General features: G+C 42.7%; 3 protein-coding genes across 7 annotated transcripts; 2 read left to right on the top strand and 1 right to left on the bottom strand.

Annotated features, from left to right (window-relative positions):
* Positions 1-386: 386 nt before the first annotated feature.
* si:ch211-127m7.2 (uncharacterized) lies at positions 387-2,220 on the top strand. 2 transcript variants are annotated; one of them, XM_056417116.1, is made up of 3 exons: positions 387-567; positions 668-761; positions 1,153-2,220. In XM_056417116.1, the coding sequence occupies exons 1-3, from the start codon at positions 464-466 to the stop codon at positions 1,498-1,500; spliced, it is 546 nt and encodes a 181-aa protein (XP_056273091.1). In that variant the 5' UTR covers positions 387-463; the 3' UTR covers positions 1,501-2,220. The 2 variants fall into 2 exon arrangements, with proteins under 2 accessions (XP_056273091.1, XP_056273090.1); XM_056417115.1 differs by having other exon boundaries at positions 668-794.
* Positions 2,221-3,416: 1,196 nt separating this feature from the next.
* Positions 3,417-6,449, top strand: LOC130195397 (cell surface glycoprotein 1-like). Its single transcript, XM_056416898.1, has 2 exons — positions 3,417-3,520; positions 4,405-6,449. Exon 2 carries the CDS (start codon positions 4,412-4,414, stop codon positions 5,840-5,842), a length of 1,431 nt encoding a protein of 476 aa, XP_056272873.1. The 5' UTR covers positions 3,417-3,520; positions 4,405-4,411; the 3' UTR covers positions 5,843-6,449.
* Positions 6,450-7,353: 904 nt separating this feature from the next.
* On the bottom strand, positions 7,354-15,468 carry terb1 (telomere repeat binding bouquet formation protein 1). Of its 4 annotated transcripts, XM_056416820.1 has the most exons (21): positions 15,112-15,468; positions 14,846-14,956; positions 14,515-14,646; positions 13,808-13,939; positions 13,572-13,632; positions 13,334-13,452; positions 13,073-13,201; positions 12,813-12,965; positions 12,598-12,729; positions 12,348-12,473; positions 11,790-11,932; positions 11,340-11,704; positions 11,178-11,248; positions 10,994-11,071; positions 10,467-10,679; positions 9,514-9,594; positions 9,283-9,348; positions 9,160-9,201; positions 8,359-8,444; positions 8,079-8,234; positions 7,354-7,980 (listed from the first exon to the last, which is right to left on the bottom strand). In XM_056416820.1, the coding sequence occupies exons 1-21, from the start codon at positions 15,146-15,148 to the stop codon at positions 7,966-7,968; spliced, it is 2,448 nt and encodes an 815-aa protein (XP_056272795.1). In that variant the 5' UTR covers positions 15,149-15,468; the 3' UTR covers positions 7,354-7,965. The 4 variants fall into 4 exon arrangements, with proteins under 4 accessions (XP_056272795.1, XP_056272796.1, XP_056272797.1 ...); XM_056416821.1 differs by lacking the exon at positions 9,160-9,201; XM_056416822.1 differs by lacking the exons at positions 7,354-7,980; positions 8,079-8,234 and having other exon boundaries at positions 8,360-8,983.
* Positions 15,469-15,616: the final 148 nt, after the last annotated feature.

Here is a 15,616-nt window from a genome sequence, read left to right as displayed (position 1 = left end):
AACATTAGGTCAATAGGCCTACTGCACCTAATTCCCTACTTGTTGACATTTTATACGACACATTCTCCTCTACGTTTTAGGTCTTCTTTTTACAGCACTGTATGCATATGAGTGCTTATGGACTCAGGCTACATGCAAAACATTGACAATAATCAATTAATTAAACACAATGCATTTTCAAAAACACTGCAGCACTGTACTGCCTCCTAATGGAGTGAAACGAGTGTCACACAGTTCAAATCAAATGTACAACACAGTAATTGCTTCATCGAAAACAAAGTTTTTGAATCATGTTTTTGTAGTTTAAAAAAAATAAAATTGGCCAGTGGCGCATTACGCGGTGTGTCCGCTAAGCAGCGCTAAACACTCAGTCGGCCATTGTGGTCACGTGACTTCACTACACGGTGGAGATCCCTTGTTTCAGATGTAAGCCACAAATACACTTTTATAATACCAGGCCAACATGTCCGAGAGGCATCGGGCGCTGCCGTCATGGATGGCGAAGAAGGAAGAGAAAGTGAAAGAGAAGGAGCCGCTGAAGAGGAGGAGCAAACGGAAAGCTGCGCGGTAGTTGAGCTAAAACCAAGAAGGCCTCGCCTCGGTGTTGTACTCCAGTCTCGTGTCTGACGTGCTTTCGACTAACACATATGACCGGCTGTGTTTTCAGGGCCGCTTTCTACTGTATGAACGAGAAGGAGCTGGTGGACGCAGCTGTTTCATATCATACTAACGAGGACGTGGCTCTCCCAACCGGCCTGCAGGTGGCGCTGTTTCTCTGTTTTATACATTTGCAAGTTTCGTGAGGAGTATGCCATACAATTAATGATCAAATTAAATGTCAACATTTAAAAAAAGCCGATATTGTTACAGGATTTTGATATTATGTCAATACAATATATAAAACGATAACATGTTGGCACCCTAGTAGGCCTACAGGCTTTTTACTTTTTCAAGTAGGCCTACATGCCAAACATTGTGTCCACTCAGTAGTAGGCCTGCATGTAGCCCCAGTCTGACCCTCTCAGATAACTTTCATGTACAAACGGACATACACTTAAATCATACCTCAGACTATATTTTCATAGTGTATGTGAAATGCAAGATATTCCCAGAAGCGCTGTGTCAAAGGTCAATGTTTGACCCCACACTCAGGTTGAAGACCAGGCAGCAGCCAGCACTGTGAACCTGAGGGGCAACTCTGCCACTTCAAAGGAGAGAGCGAAGCTGTTGACCTTAGAGGAGGAGCCCTCGGACTGCGAGGATGCCCTGGAGATGACATATGTTTCAGAAACAGACACGGACATCACGGAAGTGCAAACAGTGCCGTACACTCACAGCCCGCTGCATCAGGGACCTGAGGGTCAGAGGTCAGGACCAGAGCAGGATCGCGGTGGTCTTGTGAGTATTGGACTGGAGGCCGAGGAAAAAGAGGAGCACTCACAGTTGCCAGCAGAGGAAGATGATTCCTTACGTCTTGTGAGAGACTTTTTTTTCACATGATGATGAACTTCAGCATACAGCATCTGAAACCCCATTGTCTACACATTACACTTCATACAGTCTGGGGTTCAGCGTTAATGGAGCTGCTACATCCTTTACACCCCTCTGAGTGGTCTGATGTACCTGTCCTTGGGGGCACTGAACGGACATCCATTAAAATAAATACCCTTAACACAGATAACCTGGGATTTAGTGAATGAATACATTTTACTGGAAGCTTTAACTAGAAAGCCAGAACATGTTTGATGTTGAGAAAAGTAATCAAGTGGAACCTTTAATATTGGATGTGAAGCTGAAAGCAACTGGTAATGTTGCATCATTGTCACAGTGTACCTGAGGAAAAAACAAAAAGGTTATTTTAATTTGTAGTTTCAGAAATGAAACTACAGATTAAAGGTTAACATTGGTATTGAACTGACAGATTATATATGTACTCTTCAATGGGAATTTATGTTCACCAGATATTGTTGTTTTCTTTCACTTTAATACATGTTGAATTAGTAGTGGCTGCGGTCACCGAAACTGTATATCTAAGAATAAACTCGATCATTATTGGCAAGCTACATATTTGGCAAACCCAGCTGGTGATCCAAATGTTACCCGAAGAGGAGGAGGAGGAGGAGAAGAAGAAGAAGAAGAAGAAGAAAGCAATGTGTATTCTGGCAGTAAGGCCCTGTCTACTTGTCCCACCCTGGTCGACAATAAAGATGTATTAAATTGTGTGGTATTTTATTGTACCAGCCACAGAGAAAGTAAACCATACTACCGTACAGGGAGCAATTTAGCATTTTGGATTTTTATACTTTTTATTTGAGATATTTAATTATGCACTTAGCCATACCTTTCATAAACCAGTCTGTCCTGAATTTAAACAGTCGCCAAAAGTGTTCTGCATTATGCTCCAGCTTGTTTAACAAGTGAAGTGGAACCGGTTTATCATCAAATCCGTCATGACATGCATAGGCAGTTCAGCAAAAACACAACAACGAACATGTAACACAATAGTTTAATTCTCTTCGTAAAAAACAACTACAACAATACAGTTTAAAATAGATTATATATCTTAGTCAAGCCCTTTTGCTTCATGATTTGGACCGATCTACTCCCTCATCTAGCCTCTTTCCTGACATCTAGGTCAGCGCAGTTATGATAACCAACTCCACTTGCACCTGCACACATACATAGAACCAGATGGTCATGTGTTCACAGTTCACATACGACTGATAGAGTATCAAGAAACCTACAATGCCAGTCAGGGTACGCAGACTGGATGCAGCAACAATCCACATGTACAGCCCTGGAGGTTTCTTCACATCACATCTTAAGCCTTACATCCATTGACCTGAATATTTAATAAACATGTTGGCAAAAATCTATACAAACACTTCATTAAAAAAAAATCATACGAGCTGTAATTGTATATTCAGAAAAACGGAAATTAATCCATTATTGTGAGACTAAATCTGCCTTGAATGAGACGGTTGTCAACTTCTCAGCGTAACACAATTGTGAGCGACAGAAATACATGTCTAAAGGATTTAATATGTAACCTGCAGTGGGTCATCTGATCAGCTTCCTCATTGTACTCGCAATACATGTACATGAAATAAACTGCGGTCAACACTGAAACCTGTTCAAAAAGCTCTTCCGATCATATATTATTGAATATTGAATCATGTGGGGATCATTTTGAAACATAGTTGTGGTAATTTTGAAACATGACAGGTGTAGATGGTTTACCAATAATTAATACGGCACGTGGATATTAAGGTTGAATGAGTAAAAGCACTTTAGTAGTTTAATCTAGTGTTCTTTCGGCTACTTAAATTTGTTGAAGTTATTCTGTCTGGAACGCGCATATAAACCGTGGACGCGCGCGGCGCGTGGCAGCGTTTGCTAGAGCCTCCTCTGCTCGTGCGCGCGACGGCAGACAGCTTGACGTGCGGTCTTCTCCAAGTTGGAAGTGCGAGATCCTCCGAGACTTAGTCTACTTTTACTGCAACGCCAAAGGCTTCATAAGGTTGGTTATGGTTCTGACTGTGTCATTACCGGAGCTGTTTTTAATCTGCTCGTCTTGGATATATTATAAATGTGTTCGGCACGAGGGAAGCGGGGTCGTCTGCAAGAGTTTCTTTGTTCGTTTTGATTTGACGAACAATTAATGTCAATTATCTCACCAATGTTGGTTGTGTTTGTAATAATAATAATAAACGGGACATCTGTCATGTCATGAGGCATATATATTAAGTTTAAACTTCATGTGGTAATGTGGAATCATGGTTCTGATAGAAAGCGCGACTGGATCAAGGTGTGGTTGTTTGAGAGAATAATTTGAAAATGTAAACAAATTCAAATCAAACTATAATCTTCCTACTAAGGATTGGCAAATGTTTTCAGTGCGCGTTTAAACGTCAAGGTTTTGTTTATATACATATATAAGCCTATATATTTATATAATATACATATGTATATATATACGAGGTGAGGGTGGCACACAGTAAATAAATAATCGATTAAATAAATGCACAAATTAAAGTCTTCCTTGGGCACACAATGAAACATCCATATAGACACACTCAGATCCCAACACTAGGACACGCTGTAGTATACATGCAGCCCAAGAAAGGTACACAGTGTACCATCACACACACACACACTGGGATATGTTTCACTCAACCAGTTTAGTTAATAGTAACAAGTATAAACACGTTCCTCTTTTAGATTGTAGTTGTTTTACTACCCTTGAACATCTGCATATTCAAGAAATTGGAAGAAAAGGGCAACCCCTTTAAAATGCAATGACAATATAACAGTATGTTAATTGTGACCGTTTGTAACCGCTTGCAGAACAGAATGTGACATGTCTTTACTTGCAGTCGTTTAATTAGAATGTTGTCTGTACAGGTCCATCATGGGGAACCGGGCAGGCAGAGGGCAAGCTACCTCAGCCAACGCTACTGAAACGGCTGCTCCTGATCAGAAGACTGAGGCAGCAGCTGCACAAGCAGCCGAGGACTCTGGGATAACACCGACTGAGCAGGCCGTTGACACGGAGAACCTGGATGTGGAGATTCCGGACCAAGTGACACAATTGGCATGTTTCGGCGTTCAACAACTGGTGTTAAAGAGTGGAGAGGATGAGGTTCCTGATGCTGACCCAGAGCCTGTGGCAAAGGAAACCCCGGCTCCAGTCCTGGCTGAGCCTCTGGTCTCTGTCAGTCAATCATCAGCTACAGAATCAGAACCTGTGGCTGAGCCACAACCAGTTGCTGAAGCTCAGCTTGCTCCAGAACCAGCTTCAGAGCCTGACCCTGAGCCCGTTTCCGAACCCAAGCCCGTTCCCGAACCTGAGTCCGTTTCCGTTCCCGAACCTGAGCCCGTTTCCGTTCCCGAACCTGAGTCCGTTTCCGTTCCCGAACCTGAGCCCGTTCCTGAGCCCGTTCCCGAACCCAAGCCCGTTTCCGTTCCCGAACCTGAGCCAGTTCCTGAACCTGAGCCTGTTTCCGAACCCAAGCCCGTTTCCGTTCCCGAACCTGAGTCCGTTTCCGTTCCCGAACCTGAGCCAGTTCCTGAACCTGAGCCTGTTTCCGAACCCAAGCCCGTTTCCGTTCCCGAACCTGAGCCAGTTCCCGAACCCAAGCCCGTTTCCGTTTCCGAACCCGAGTCCGTTTCCGTTCCCGAACCTGAGCCCGTTCCCGAACCTGAGCCCGTTCCCGAATCCAAGCCCGTTTCCATTCCTGAGCCTGTTTCCGAACCTGTGTCCGTTTCCGAACCCAAGCCCGTTCCCGAACCCATTCCCGAACCTGAGCCCGTTTCTGAACCCGAGCCTGTTCCTGAACCAGAGGAAGAAATTGAAGCAGTCCCTGAACCCATTTCCGAGTCAGTACCAGCACCAACTGAGGCTATGGAGCAGAAGATGGACCTGTTGAGCCAAGAGTCTCTCCCTGAGCCAGCCATTTCTTCTTCTCCTTTGATCGACCTCGTTGACAAAACTCCGCTACCTGTTGACATTCTTCCCTCCCCAGCTGCAGTCACTGCCCCAGTCGATGCAGAAGTGCCCACAGACGTCCCGCTGACCGAGGAATGCCAAGACGGTGCTGAGATTTCTGTTATTCCCATATGTGAGCCAGAAAAGAGCGAGGAGACGCCAAAGTCGGAGGAGAAAACGGCGGATGTGGAGGCTGCAGGGAATCTGGAGCAGCTTGTGAGTGTTGTCAACGAGGAAAGTATTAGTGGACTGCTGGAGAACTTGGAGTTGACAGGAAATGACCTCGTCGCTGACCTCATTTCCACCGATGTCATGATTCCTGATGCCATAAGCACTTCCACTGAGCTGATGTGAAACCAACCATGCCAGATGATTAATTTAAGAAGTGAATGGATAATCTTTCTGTGGAACCCTCTTAACCCCGAACATGCATTCTGAAAGAATCACAGATGCAATGTTTTTCTCTCACTTAAGGGCAAACATAATTTTTTCTCTGTAAATTACCAACATGTGCCAAAAGTTGTATTGGTGGAGCTTTAACAGCACATGGGTTATAAGTGTACATAAGTGTCTTGCTAGACAATGGAGATCTTCCTCTATGCAAATTCACCAAGCAAGAATTTAAATGTTTTTTTTGAAGAGGATAAGAAGCCATTGCTTAATAATAATGCCTTACAGAAAAAGGATGAAGGGATGAATTTTGATGACTGCGTACAAAGGGAAACGCTTTTCGAGGTGGATACCGGGTATGAGAGTCCGCAGCACTCCATTGGTGAAAGCAAACCGACAGGCAAGGGACAGTAGCAATGCAACCAAAGAGACTATATATGTCCAATAAACATTTATGCCTTAACATAATCACCTTTGGACTTCTGTATCTTTCTTGTATTCTAGTTCAATGATGGGATCTTGTAAACTAAAGTAGTGGCTTGCTTGGGAAAATAAAAAATATTCTACATGTCATTGCCATCATCCCTGATTTATTTTTCACTCAAAGGTATTTTAAGATTATGGGAAATGGACTGAGGAAAACTAGTAAAGTTTCTACTTGACATTAATTCTGCCACAGAAGCTTCAGTCAGATTTGTGACGTCATTTTGAATGCGGATCATGACTGTGCGGATGGGTCTGCTGAATGCCCACACTGGAGCGCTCTCCATTACAGACTGTTTTGTAATACACCAGCACATGTGGAAATTGAATTCCAGCTAGCACAGATCAGAACATGTTTGAGAAACTGCCTCCTCAGTCTTTTGGGAGAGGAGGAGGGGAAGACACATTTTTTCCAGATGAACATCCACTCCCAATAAAGATTTGTTAATGCCAAACCACACCTACCTTTATGAGCCTACGCCTTGGGGCCAGGCAAGCCGGTAAGTCCTTTGTTTTTGGCAACACTAGAGTTCACACGGAGAGGGAGGGGCCCAGTGATCTGAGTCAAGCTAGCCTTGAGAAGAGGATTCAGTTTGTGGACTGAGCTGGTTCATGATGCACATGAGAATAGATCAGACACATTTGCACAATGTGATCCTTTAAGGCGTTCAGCTCAAGACACTAAAGTGCTGGACTAGTGTCTCCCCACTCCGTGTTGACGTCTTGCCTCGCTGTGGACTTCAATGCATGAAACAAAGTAAAGTGAACTTGTTCATCGCTTGTGACACGGTATGACAAGGAAGTAACACGCACATCTGGCAGAAGTGCAGGAATTATTGCTTCCTTCTTGTCTTATTCTTTTGTTTTCCTCTTGCATTTTTATTTTAAATAAAAAGCAATATATATATTAATGTATAAATATATATAACCCAAAGAATGGTGCACTACACAACTGACAACACATTGAAAATACTTTTGCTTAGGTCGAAACATCTCTCAAAACTTTTAGATGTCATTTTGACTGACATAATTCTTCCTTCAATTAAGATCCACTATTAGCCAAACTAACAGTTTGGGTAAACATTATGCAATTTAGGGCTGGGTCTTTTCATGCAACAACTCTTCAACATGTGCTGCTGTTATCAAATCTGGCAGACGTACTTGTGGCAACACAGTGGTGCCGACGTCAAAACAAGTATTTAAAAATGGCCATTCCTCTAAGGTTTGTCATCAAATTCTGGCACAATTCATCCTCACAATTAAATACAAATGTGTATTTGACAGAGGAATGTAAATATCTCCAACATGTGTTTTAATATTTTAACATATAACAAAAAGAGAATTAACAATGTGTAAAAGCGCTGAAAAGGCTAAACTAATTTTTTTTTTAAACAGTGCAAAGAATAATGGCACCTTATATAAATTACGACAAATCGCTATAAATACTGAATAATAAATAATTAGGTCAATGCTTATTTAGATTTTTTCCAATAAATATAGTGTGAAGAGAGTCAAAGCTATAATTAAGCGGGGGGTGCGGGGAGGAGCATTTATCCATTGGCTGGCGCAGGATTTCAGGAGCAGGAATGTGCAGCGCCAGACTCCTAGACTTCAACTCTCTGGAGGCAAAGAAACAAAGTAGTTCATCTGAATGCTATTTGACATTTATGATGGGAAATATTTAATGTCATGCTGGAAAGAGATGCTCTCTTGTTACCTTCAGCCGCCTATATTTCTTGGCCAGGTCAACATTGGTGCGTCCAGGTTGGAAGGGGTATGACCACAAAATGGAGTTCCAGGAGAAGCCGAAAGTCTTCACACCGCACAGTAGGAAACGCACCTCCTCACTGCTGAAGTCCTTCCTCTTCCTTTTCTATGAGCAGTTACAAAGAGGCTAAAGTCCTCCTTACACCAAGGCATACAATCAAAGCATAACAAGCAGTTGGAAAACCTGGCAGGCCATTTCAATATATACGGTTTTTCTTTTAAATTCTTACAATGGAACAGATATCTGAGCTGGTCCTCGGCTCATCATCAATGCTGTGATGTCCGCTTTTAACCCCTCCTCTTGTCTCTGTATTGGCTTGAGAAAAAGACACACACGTGAAATATCACATAACCAGTTGTGACTAATGCAGCTGCAATGCCGTATAATCAACACAACAGGAGGAGGAGAATGACGGATGAAGTAGGCAAGAGAGAAGAAGAAAGCGGGCAAAATAAAGACAGCAAATAGTTTAAAAGTGAAGAAGAAAACAATGTAAAGAAAACAACAGCTAAAGTTTACGGAGACAGAGCAATGGAAGAAAAAAACTCTCACAAAGTGTTGGAAAATGCATTTGGCTGAGAGGTATGAATATACAGTAAATGTCAAGACAGCAGTCATGGAGAAAGTTTGACTGATGCAAGATAAATGGCAAAATTAGAAAGCTTGAGGAGAAAAGGGGGATTGATGGCCATAATACAAAAGCATCAGAACACAGATTTTCAAACGCACAAACACACAGAATCCTGTGCCGTTTTGAACCAGCTCCGGCCTGCTCGGTGAGTCCACTGGCTGTGGATCAACATTCCTTCTGCTCTTTGGTTTGTCTGTTGCCAAGAGACACTGCAGAGAGACAGCTTCCACCAAAAGCTCTCAGTCATAACATTCACACACACTTAACCCTTGTGTTGCCTTCGGGTCATTTTGACCCGATTCAATATTTAAATATTGAATCGGGTCAAAATGACCCGAAGGCAACAGGTGGGTTAAAGTAATATACTGAGAAGATCCATATCTGAAAGCACATATCTACCTCCAGGAAGATGAGAGCTTTTCAGGGGAATCAAGTTTAGACCTGAAGGAGGAGCGATGAGATGTTGAACACGAGACATATAAAGGACAATAAATGAAAGGTTGCTTTGATTATGTTCCGTACCAGCCTTGTTATGAGAAGTCAACGTCTCCTTTTTCGCTCCTCTATGGAGTGGAGTCAAAGAGAAGCCTATGATGGAAGAAGAGAGTCAAATTACACATCTAAAGATTATTGTACAACATGTGGTTTAATGATTTATTGTTGATTTGTAAGACAGGCTCATTCCCTACAGTCCTTAAAGACATTAATGTGTGAAAGAGCCGTATAACAATCCAAGAGCTTTATGATTCTTACCGTTGTGCTTCTTCCACGGATGTTCTGGCCGGCTGCTCTCGCCTTTCCCTGCTCCTTTACGTATGGGAGTCAGGCAGACCTCTGACAGTGGAATATAAATCACACATTTTATAGCAGGAGTTAAAGACAACAATACGCCTTTCATGCTGAGAATATTAAAGGAAAATTTGTGAAGTAATGAACAAGGAAAATGTATTGTACCACAAATCTGGTTAGGACAACAGTAATATGCATGAAGTATGTTTCTCTCATATCTAATCAACTCCAGACAAGATATTGTGTTTTCATTGGTCCATGCATCTCGACTGATGCTCTGTGATGAAGGAGATGTTACATGTCTACATATTTCACAAATACCCTTTTATAGCCGTCAGCATTGAAAGCGTGTATTGAGCACAATACCCACACTTCCGTGTATCTATTATGAAACGTATACTCCGGACAAAATCTGAAAGGTTGACCGCGCCCAGGCTTTTATATGTTTGGAATATGTTCCGGCTGAATGCAGTAATATTCAGCCCACGTTGCAGTAGCAGGTTAGCCAATGGTAGCCTTCCCAGGTTATAGTGATGAGAGTAACACGTGTAGAACTTGAGCACTCTTAACATACAATGTTAAGAAAGAGGGCAAAAGGGGGGCTGGAGCTGAGCCCAGCAGGAAGGCCGGCTTCATCCTGGACAGGTCGCCTGGATATTGCAGGGCCACATGTAGCATATATCTTATTAGTCTGTTTACATCGTGAGGACCCACAGATTGACTGTGGGCTAAACATATCAAGGAGGGCAGTGAGCTTCAACTAGGAGGATAATGCGTGTCCATTTCTATATTTAACTTTGATACACGGTGCTAATGTCACACCAACCTGTGGACTGGCCATCTGACAAACAACAACCTTCAAACCAAGGCTGCTGCAAAGTGAGGAAGACTTTGTCCACGAAGAAGGATTTCCTTACGGATCCAGTTTTCACAGCTTCTCTGTGGCTTCGCAGCTGAAGCTCGGTCTGTGTCATCTTGGTACTCTGCCCTGAGCAGAAGGTTGCAGTGACGAGTCCTGAACCGCTCCGTGGCTTCCTGGAGTACCTTGTGCATGTCACAGCTGTGGCGGCAGGAGCTTTGCAGAGACGCAAAAGTGCGACTGGTCACCTCCTCAAAAGGCAACACACAACCTGAAGGAGAGAAAGAACAGGGATGCCAAGAATTCAGAATAAAGTCCAGTGTTGGCTTTGCCATAATGTAACTGAAAAATCCCAGAAAGTTTAAAAGAATGAATTCAGTGAGGATTATAAACGTGGCCTTAATACATAGTCCCAAGTGACCCAAGTAAGCCTGTACGAGTAGAAGACAGAGAAACACAAACTTGCTTAATGTACACAGAAAATACAGTTTAGTCGAGGCTGACCCATACACTCTGCTCTCGATAACCATTGGATGGAACAAGATGGAAAGTATTTAATTGAGGGGCAGCATCCTGTTCTCTCACCTGCACACCGGATAGGAGATAGCGAGTGTTGCTCCACTCGGATTTTCCCCACCGTACTCATCTCACAGTCCTGCAACTCTGAACATAAATACATAATAATTTAAATAAATAGCATGAAATAACTGTACATCTACTCAAAACTAATGCAAATAAGTGTGTTGAGGTAGGAAGCTGTGACTCTCACCTTCTTCATCAGAGCATTTGATTTTTTTTGGTACGCTGTGCCTCACTGATGCTGGGGGTTTAAACAAGTGACTACAACCAGACAGAATAAAAAGTTAGAATAAAAAACCTATAATTTCATTCTTAATAAAAGAAGTAATCAACATTGAGGAACTCGACTGACTTGTCTGCTGCGCGAGGCTCTCTGCCGCCCTCCAGTGACTGCAGATGAGAAGACGCTAGGGCTCCAGTCCCATTGCACACGGAGCAGCACACCGCCCCCCCAGTGGTTTCAGGCTTCTCTTGCTGCATACTTAAATTGGAGCTCATTTGCTTCAGTTCACTGTCCTTCTTAATCTTCATCACACTTCTTACAGTTTGAGGTTTACTGTTGTTGTCAGCCCCTGCTCCTCCTTGCTTAGTGCTGTTCTGTCGATATGCCGTGTGAATGGTTGTGATGCTCTCCTTCTGCTGCAGAGGCAGAGAGGGTTGGCCTCGACCTTCACTTGAAGGGAACGGCTCTGCGACTCCCGGCTCAGCCACGTCCCCCTAAAGATGGACATAAGCACACATCATGATTCTACACTCTTCACGCCGATTATATGATGGCCATGTGTGTGAGTGTATATCTGACCTTTGCCTGCCTCTTCTCCAGCAGGTCAATCCTGCGCAGCAACTCTCTGGCCGAGCCCATGTAGCCTTCCATGTTTGTAATGGGGTCACCATGGTCATCCTCTCCCTGTCTCACGGTCACACCAGGCCCTCCCAGGGACATGGCTTCACAAACAACAACAAACAGGTCATTAAACCTCCATATTCTACATTATACCCACGGATTCTTCAATCCCTTACTCTATTGAATTATTATATTCACACTTTCGGAAAAGTAGAATAAAACAGCAGAACTAAACTAAATATGCTTGAGTTAAGTGAAGGCAATGCAAACACTGCGGTAACAATACTTGTTGTTGTTGTTGTGTATTTGTATTAAGTCCAGCCAAGACTGTTACATTTTTACAAAGAAATACAAGCCTCCCTGATGATTACAGTTCATATTTTCAATTGAAGTGACAACAAAGCATCAGCATCACACGAGGGAGGAGGAACAGTGGTACCTTTCCTTTTTAAATCAGCTACAAACTTGAGGTCCGACAGATTTAAGTTTAATACTGAACACATGTTGATGACTTACTGGCCTGTTTGCAGGTCTGCAATATGAAGGTAGCAGCCCTCCGGACCTCCTCACTGGTATCTTCTGTGAGTAGGGTTATGATAAGGGGCAGGCCTCCACACTGCACCAAATGGGACTGGTGCTCCACTAGAGGCAGGAAGAAAAACACATTTGTAAAATACAACATGGAGAAGCAAGACTGTGAAGAACGTGATCAAAACATGAAGCGGAAACACACAGACACAAGCAGCAGACGACCGTGCAGTCTTACCAGAGGCCTCAGTGCAGTGGCCCAGCATGAGTAAAACAGAGAGCATGTCATCAGGGTTCAAGTGTGGGCTCGCCAGCAAGGTGAAGAGGTGGGAAACCACCCCATACTGAGAAAGACCCGAAGCCAGAGAAGCTACAAAGGAGAGATTGTGAAAAGACACTTTTGTTGTTGAAGTGAAGTGTCCAGATGTGTGCATATGTGTGTGAGGTACGCACAGTTTTCTGTCATGCACGCTGACAGTGTCTTTGATATAGTGACAGAAAGCTGGCAAGACATCAAGCTTGTATCTGCCACAGAAGCTAGACGAACCAGTACAAGAGCGAGAGTATCCAGGCCCCCTGAGGCTGAAAAACTCTCCTGGACACCGGCTGCAAAAACAAAGAAGTGATCAGCAAGTCAAATCTGACTGTAAATTAAGCTGTTTTCCAAAAGAAAACACAGTTAAAGAACGAGCCATTCTGCCCATGCCACTTACAGTTGTTGGCAACCGTCATGGCTATGAAGGAACATATGGGTTGAAAAATCTCCGGACGTGGCAAAACAATCTGCTGAAGCCAGACTTTTATTATGGCAAAGGCTGCCACACAAATACGCTGACCCTCCTCTGGAAGACACATATTGAGGATTAATATCTTACTACAGATATTAACTTCATGTGGAATCCTTTGTTTTGACTTAAATGTAGTGACCGGGATGGCAAGAGCATCAATGTTAACCAATAAACAGATGACATTACCATTTTGAGGGTTATTGACACATCCACAGAGAGCACTAGACACAGATGCCCAAAGCTGGAAGGTTTGAGTAGCATTAGCTGCTCTCAAAGTCGACTCTGAAGAGAGAGGGGATGTGGTCCTGCAAAATGGTATACTATTAAACTTATATGTATGTGCTTGTATGAGTGGATTTTTAAATCACATTTTCAGCATTTCAATTGGTATTACTAATGTCTGGCATTAAGAATGGCAAAGTACCTGAAGAGGTCCAATAGAATATCCAGGCAGCCAGTTGTTTGGCTTAAAGTCTGTCCTGATTCTGCAATAACACACAGACTCATGAGACCAACAACAACTGCTATACATTGTGTTCCAAGTATATAAAAGAGCTTTCATGAGCTTGAATGAAAACCAAATGAAAAAAAATGTTGTGTCAGGAAGAAAATGCAACTAAATAGGACATTCCTGTAACTTTAACTCATCCTTGATCTTACTATTGTTGGCTACCAACACAGACAGCAAATACACAGACACTCTCTTCTGGGTCAGCGGGACGTCTTCTTTCAGCAACAAACCAGCAAGGTCTGCAAATGTCTCCTTTCTGCAGAGATAATTCTTGCAATACACTACCAGAAGGAAGGATAGATAGTACATTATTAGTGTATTAAAATAGTAATTTACACTAACTGACTTGTATTTAAAGATACCACATTATACCAATACAGTGACATTGTATTCACATAGAACAGTACACAGGCTTGTTTTATAAAATACACATATGCTTTATCTCAATCCAGGAACACAGCCTCTAATGCCCACGTCTAAAAACTGACTGTCACGACAGGGTGACAAAGCTATCCTATCTGTGTCCTTTGCAGCTATTAGTTTTCAACAATCTATAACAAAATTAAAAAGATCAACATTAACCTAGTTAAGTGTTTTTCTGTACCTATTATTTAGCACCCACATTTACCACCAATATGTTCCACTTACTCAGCTGTTTAAGAGTAACTTCCTGCCCATAACCAGGGAATTTCAACTGTACAAATTGGCATGGACTACCTAAATATATTTATGTGCGCCGTCTCATTCGGGGAGGACATGCTGCTGCAAAAGACACAGCTGTTTGGCTTGCATCCTTCACAAGACGAGCTCCTGAATTGAGATTAAGCGACTATCAAACGCACACGCACAGACCTACCATTGGCCTCCGCTAACGTGCCAAGCGTAAAGAGTGCAGTCTCCTTCACATCCGAGCGAACAATGCTGGATTTGGAGAGGTTATACACAAACGACACACCTCCCATTTCCCTCAGAAGGTCCACATTATCCTCTAAAATAATGAAAATGAAAAGTGAAACAGATGATGCAAAGGTATCACGTCAAGGTGTTGAATGTGTAAATGAATCATTGGCTTAGATGTGTTTATCAACATGTGTCCAAATAAAAACCACCATGAATGGTGAATAGTGCGGTAGGAGATGGTTGGAGGCAAACATGGACATGTTTGGTCATTAATGGTTCAGTATTACCTCTCCTTTCACAGATTGAGTGAATGGTGAGAAGAGCTTGTTTTTGCATATCGGGACATTTCATCTGAAACTTCAGACACTCAAGCAGCAAACTGAGATCTGTCCTTATGGCTGAAAACAGATAGATGAAATCAACAAGGCCATGTTAACAAGAAATACATTTGTATCCGACGTTAGCTCGCTAAATATATAATGTCACATTAGCAACGCTCATCGACACAAGAATAAGCTAACGCTAAACAAAATGTGGAGTTGGCGTCACTCACTATTTCGGCTTTTGCTGAAAACTCCTATCTTATCCATTTCCCTGTTGAAACGACTGAGTGGTTTAGCTAACGTTAGAAGTGTCAGAGTGGTATTGTCGCCTCACGTCAAATGCTTTCCAGAACACGCTAGCTAGCCTTGCTAACACAAATCAAATATTCAAGCTAACTTTAACTTCGGCCGCTTTTTCAGAGTTCATTTTTTTCATCAAACTGATGCCCAAATGTTTACTTCAGGGCTGACATTAAGTTAGAGTTAGCTAATTGCCACTTCCCCCTTACAAATGTTAGGGTCAATTAGTTAACAACATATTAACAGTAAGCCGTGTTCAAGTAACGGCTGGACAACCCGTTACCATAGCAACAAAGAGATCGACTATCTATCACGATGACGTTTGACAGATGGGCCTGGCTTCCAACTGAAAGCGATTGAAATAGTGTGCTTTTCATGTAACAAAACAAACACGCCATTGAGTAATATTCCTTGTATCTCCAAACTATGAAATAT

This window comes from Pseudoliparis swirei, chromosome 6 (genome assembly GCF_029220125.1).
Source record: "Pseudoliparis swirei isolate HS2019 ecotype Mariana Trench chromosome 6, NWPU_hadal_v1, whole genome shotgun sequence".
Taxonomy (NCBI): Eukaryota; Metazoa; Chordata; class Actinopteri; order Perciformes; family Liparidae; genus Pseudoliparis; species Pseudoliparis swirei.
The sequence above is the reverse complement of the archived record's forward strand: the minus strand, read 5'-3'. Positions and strand labels throughout refer to the sequence as shown.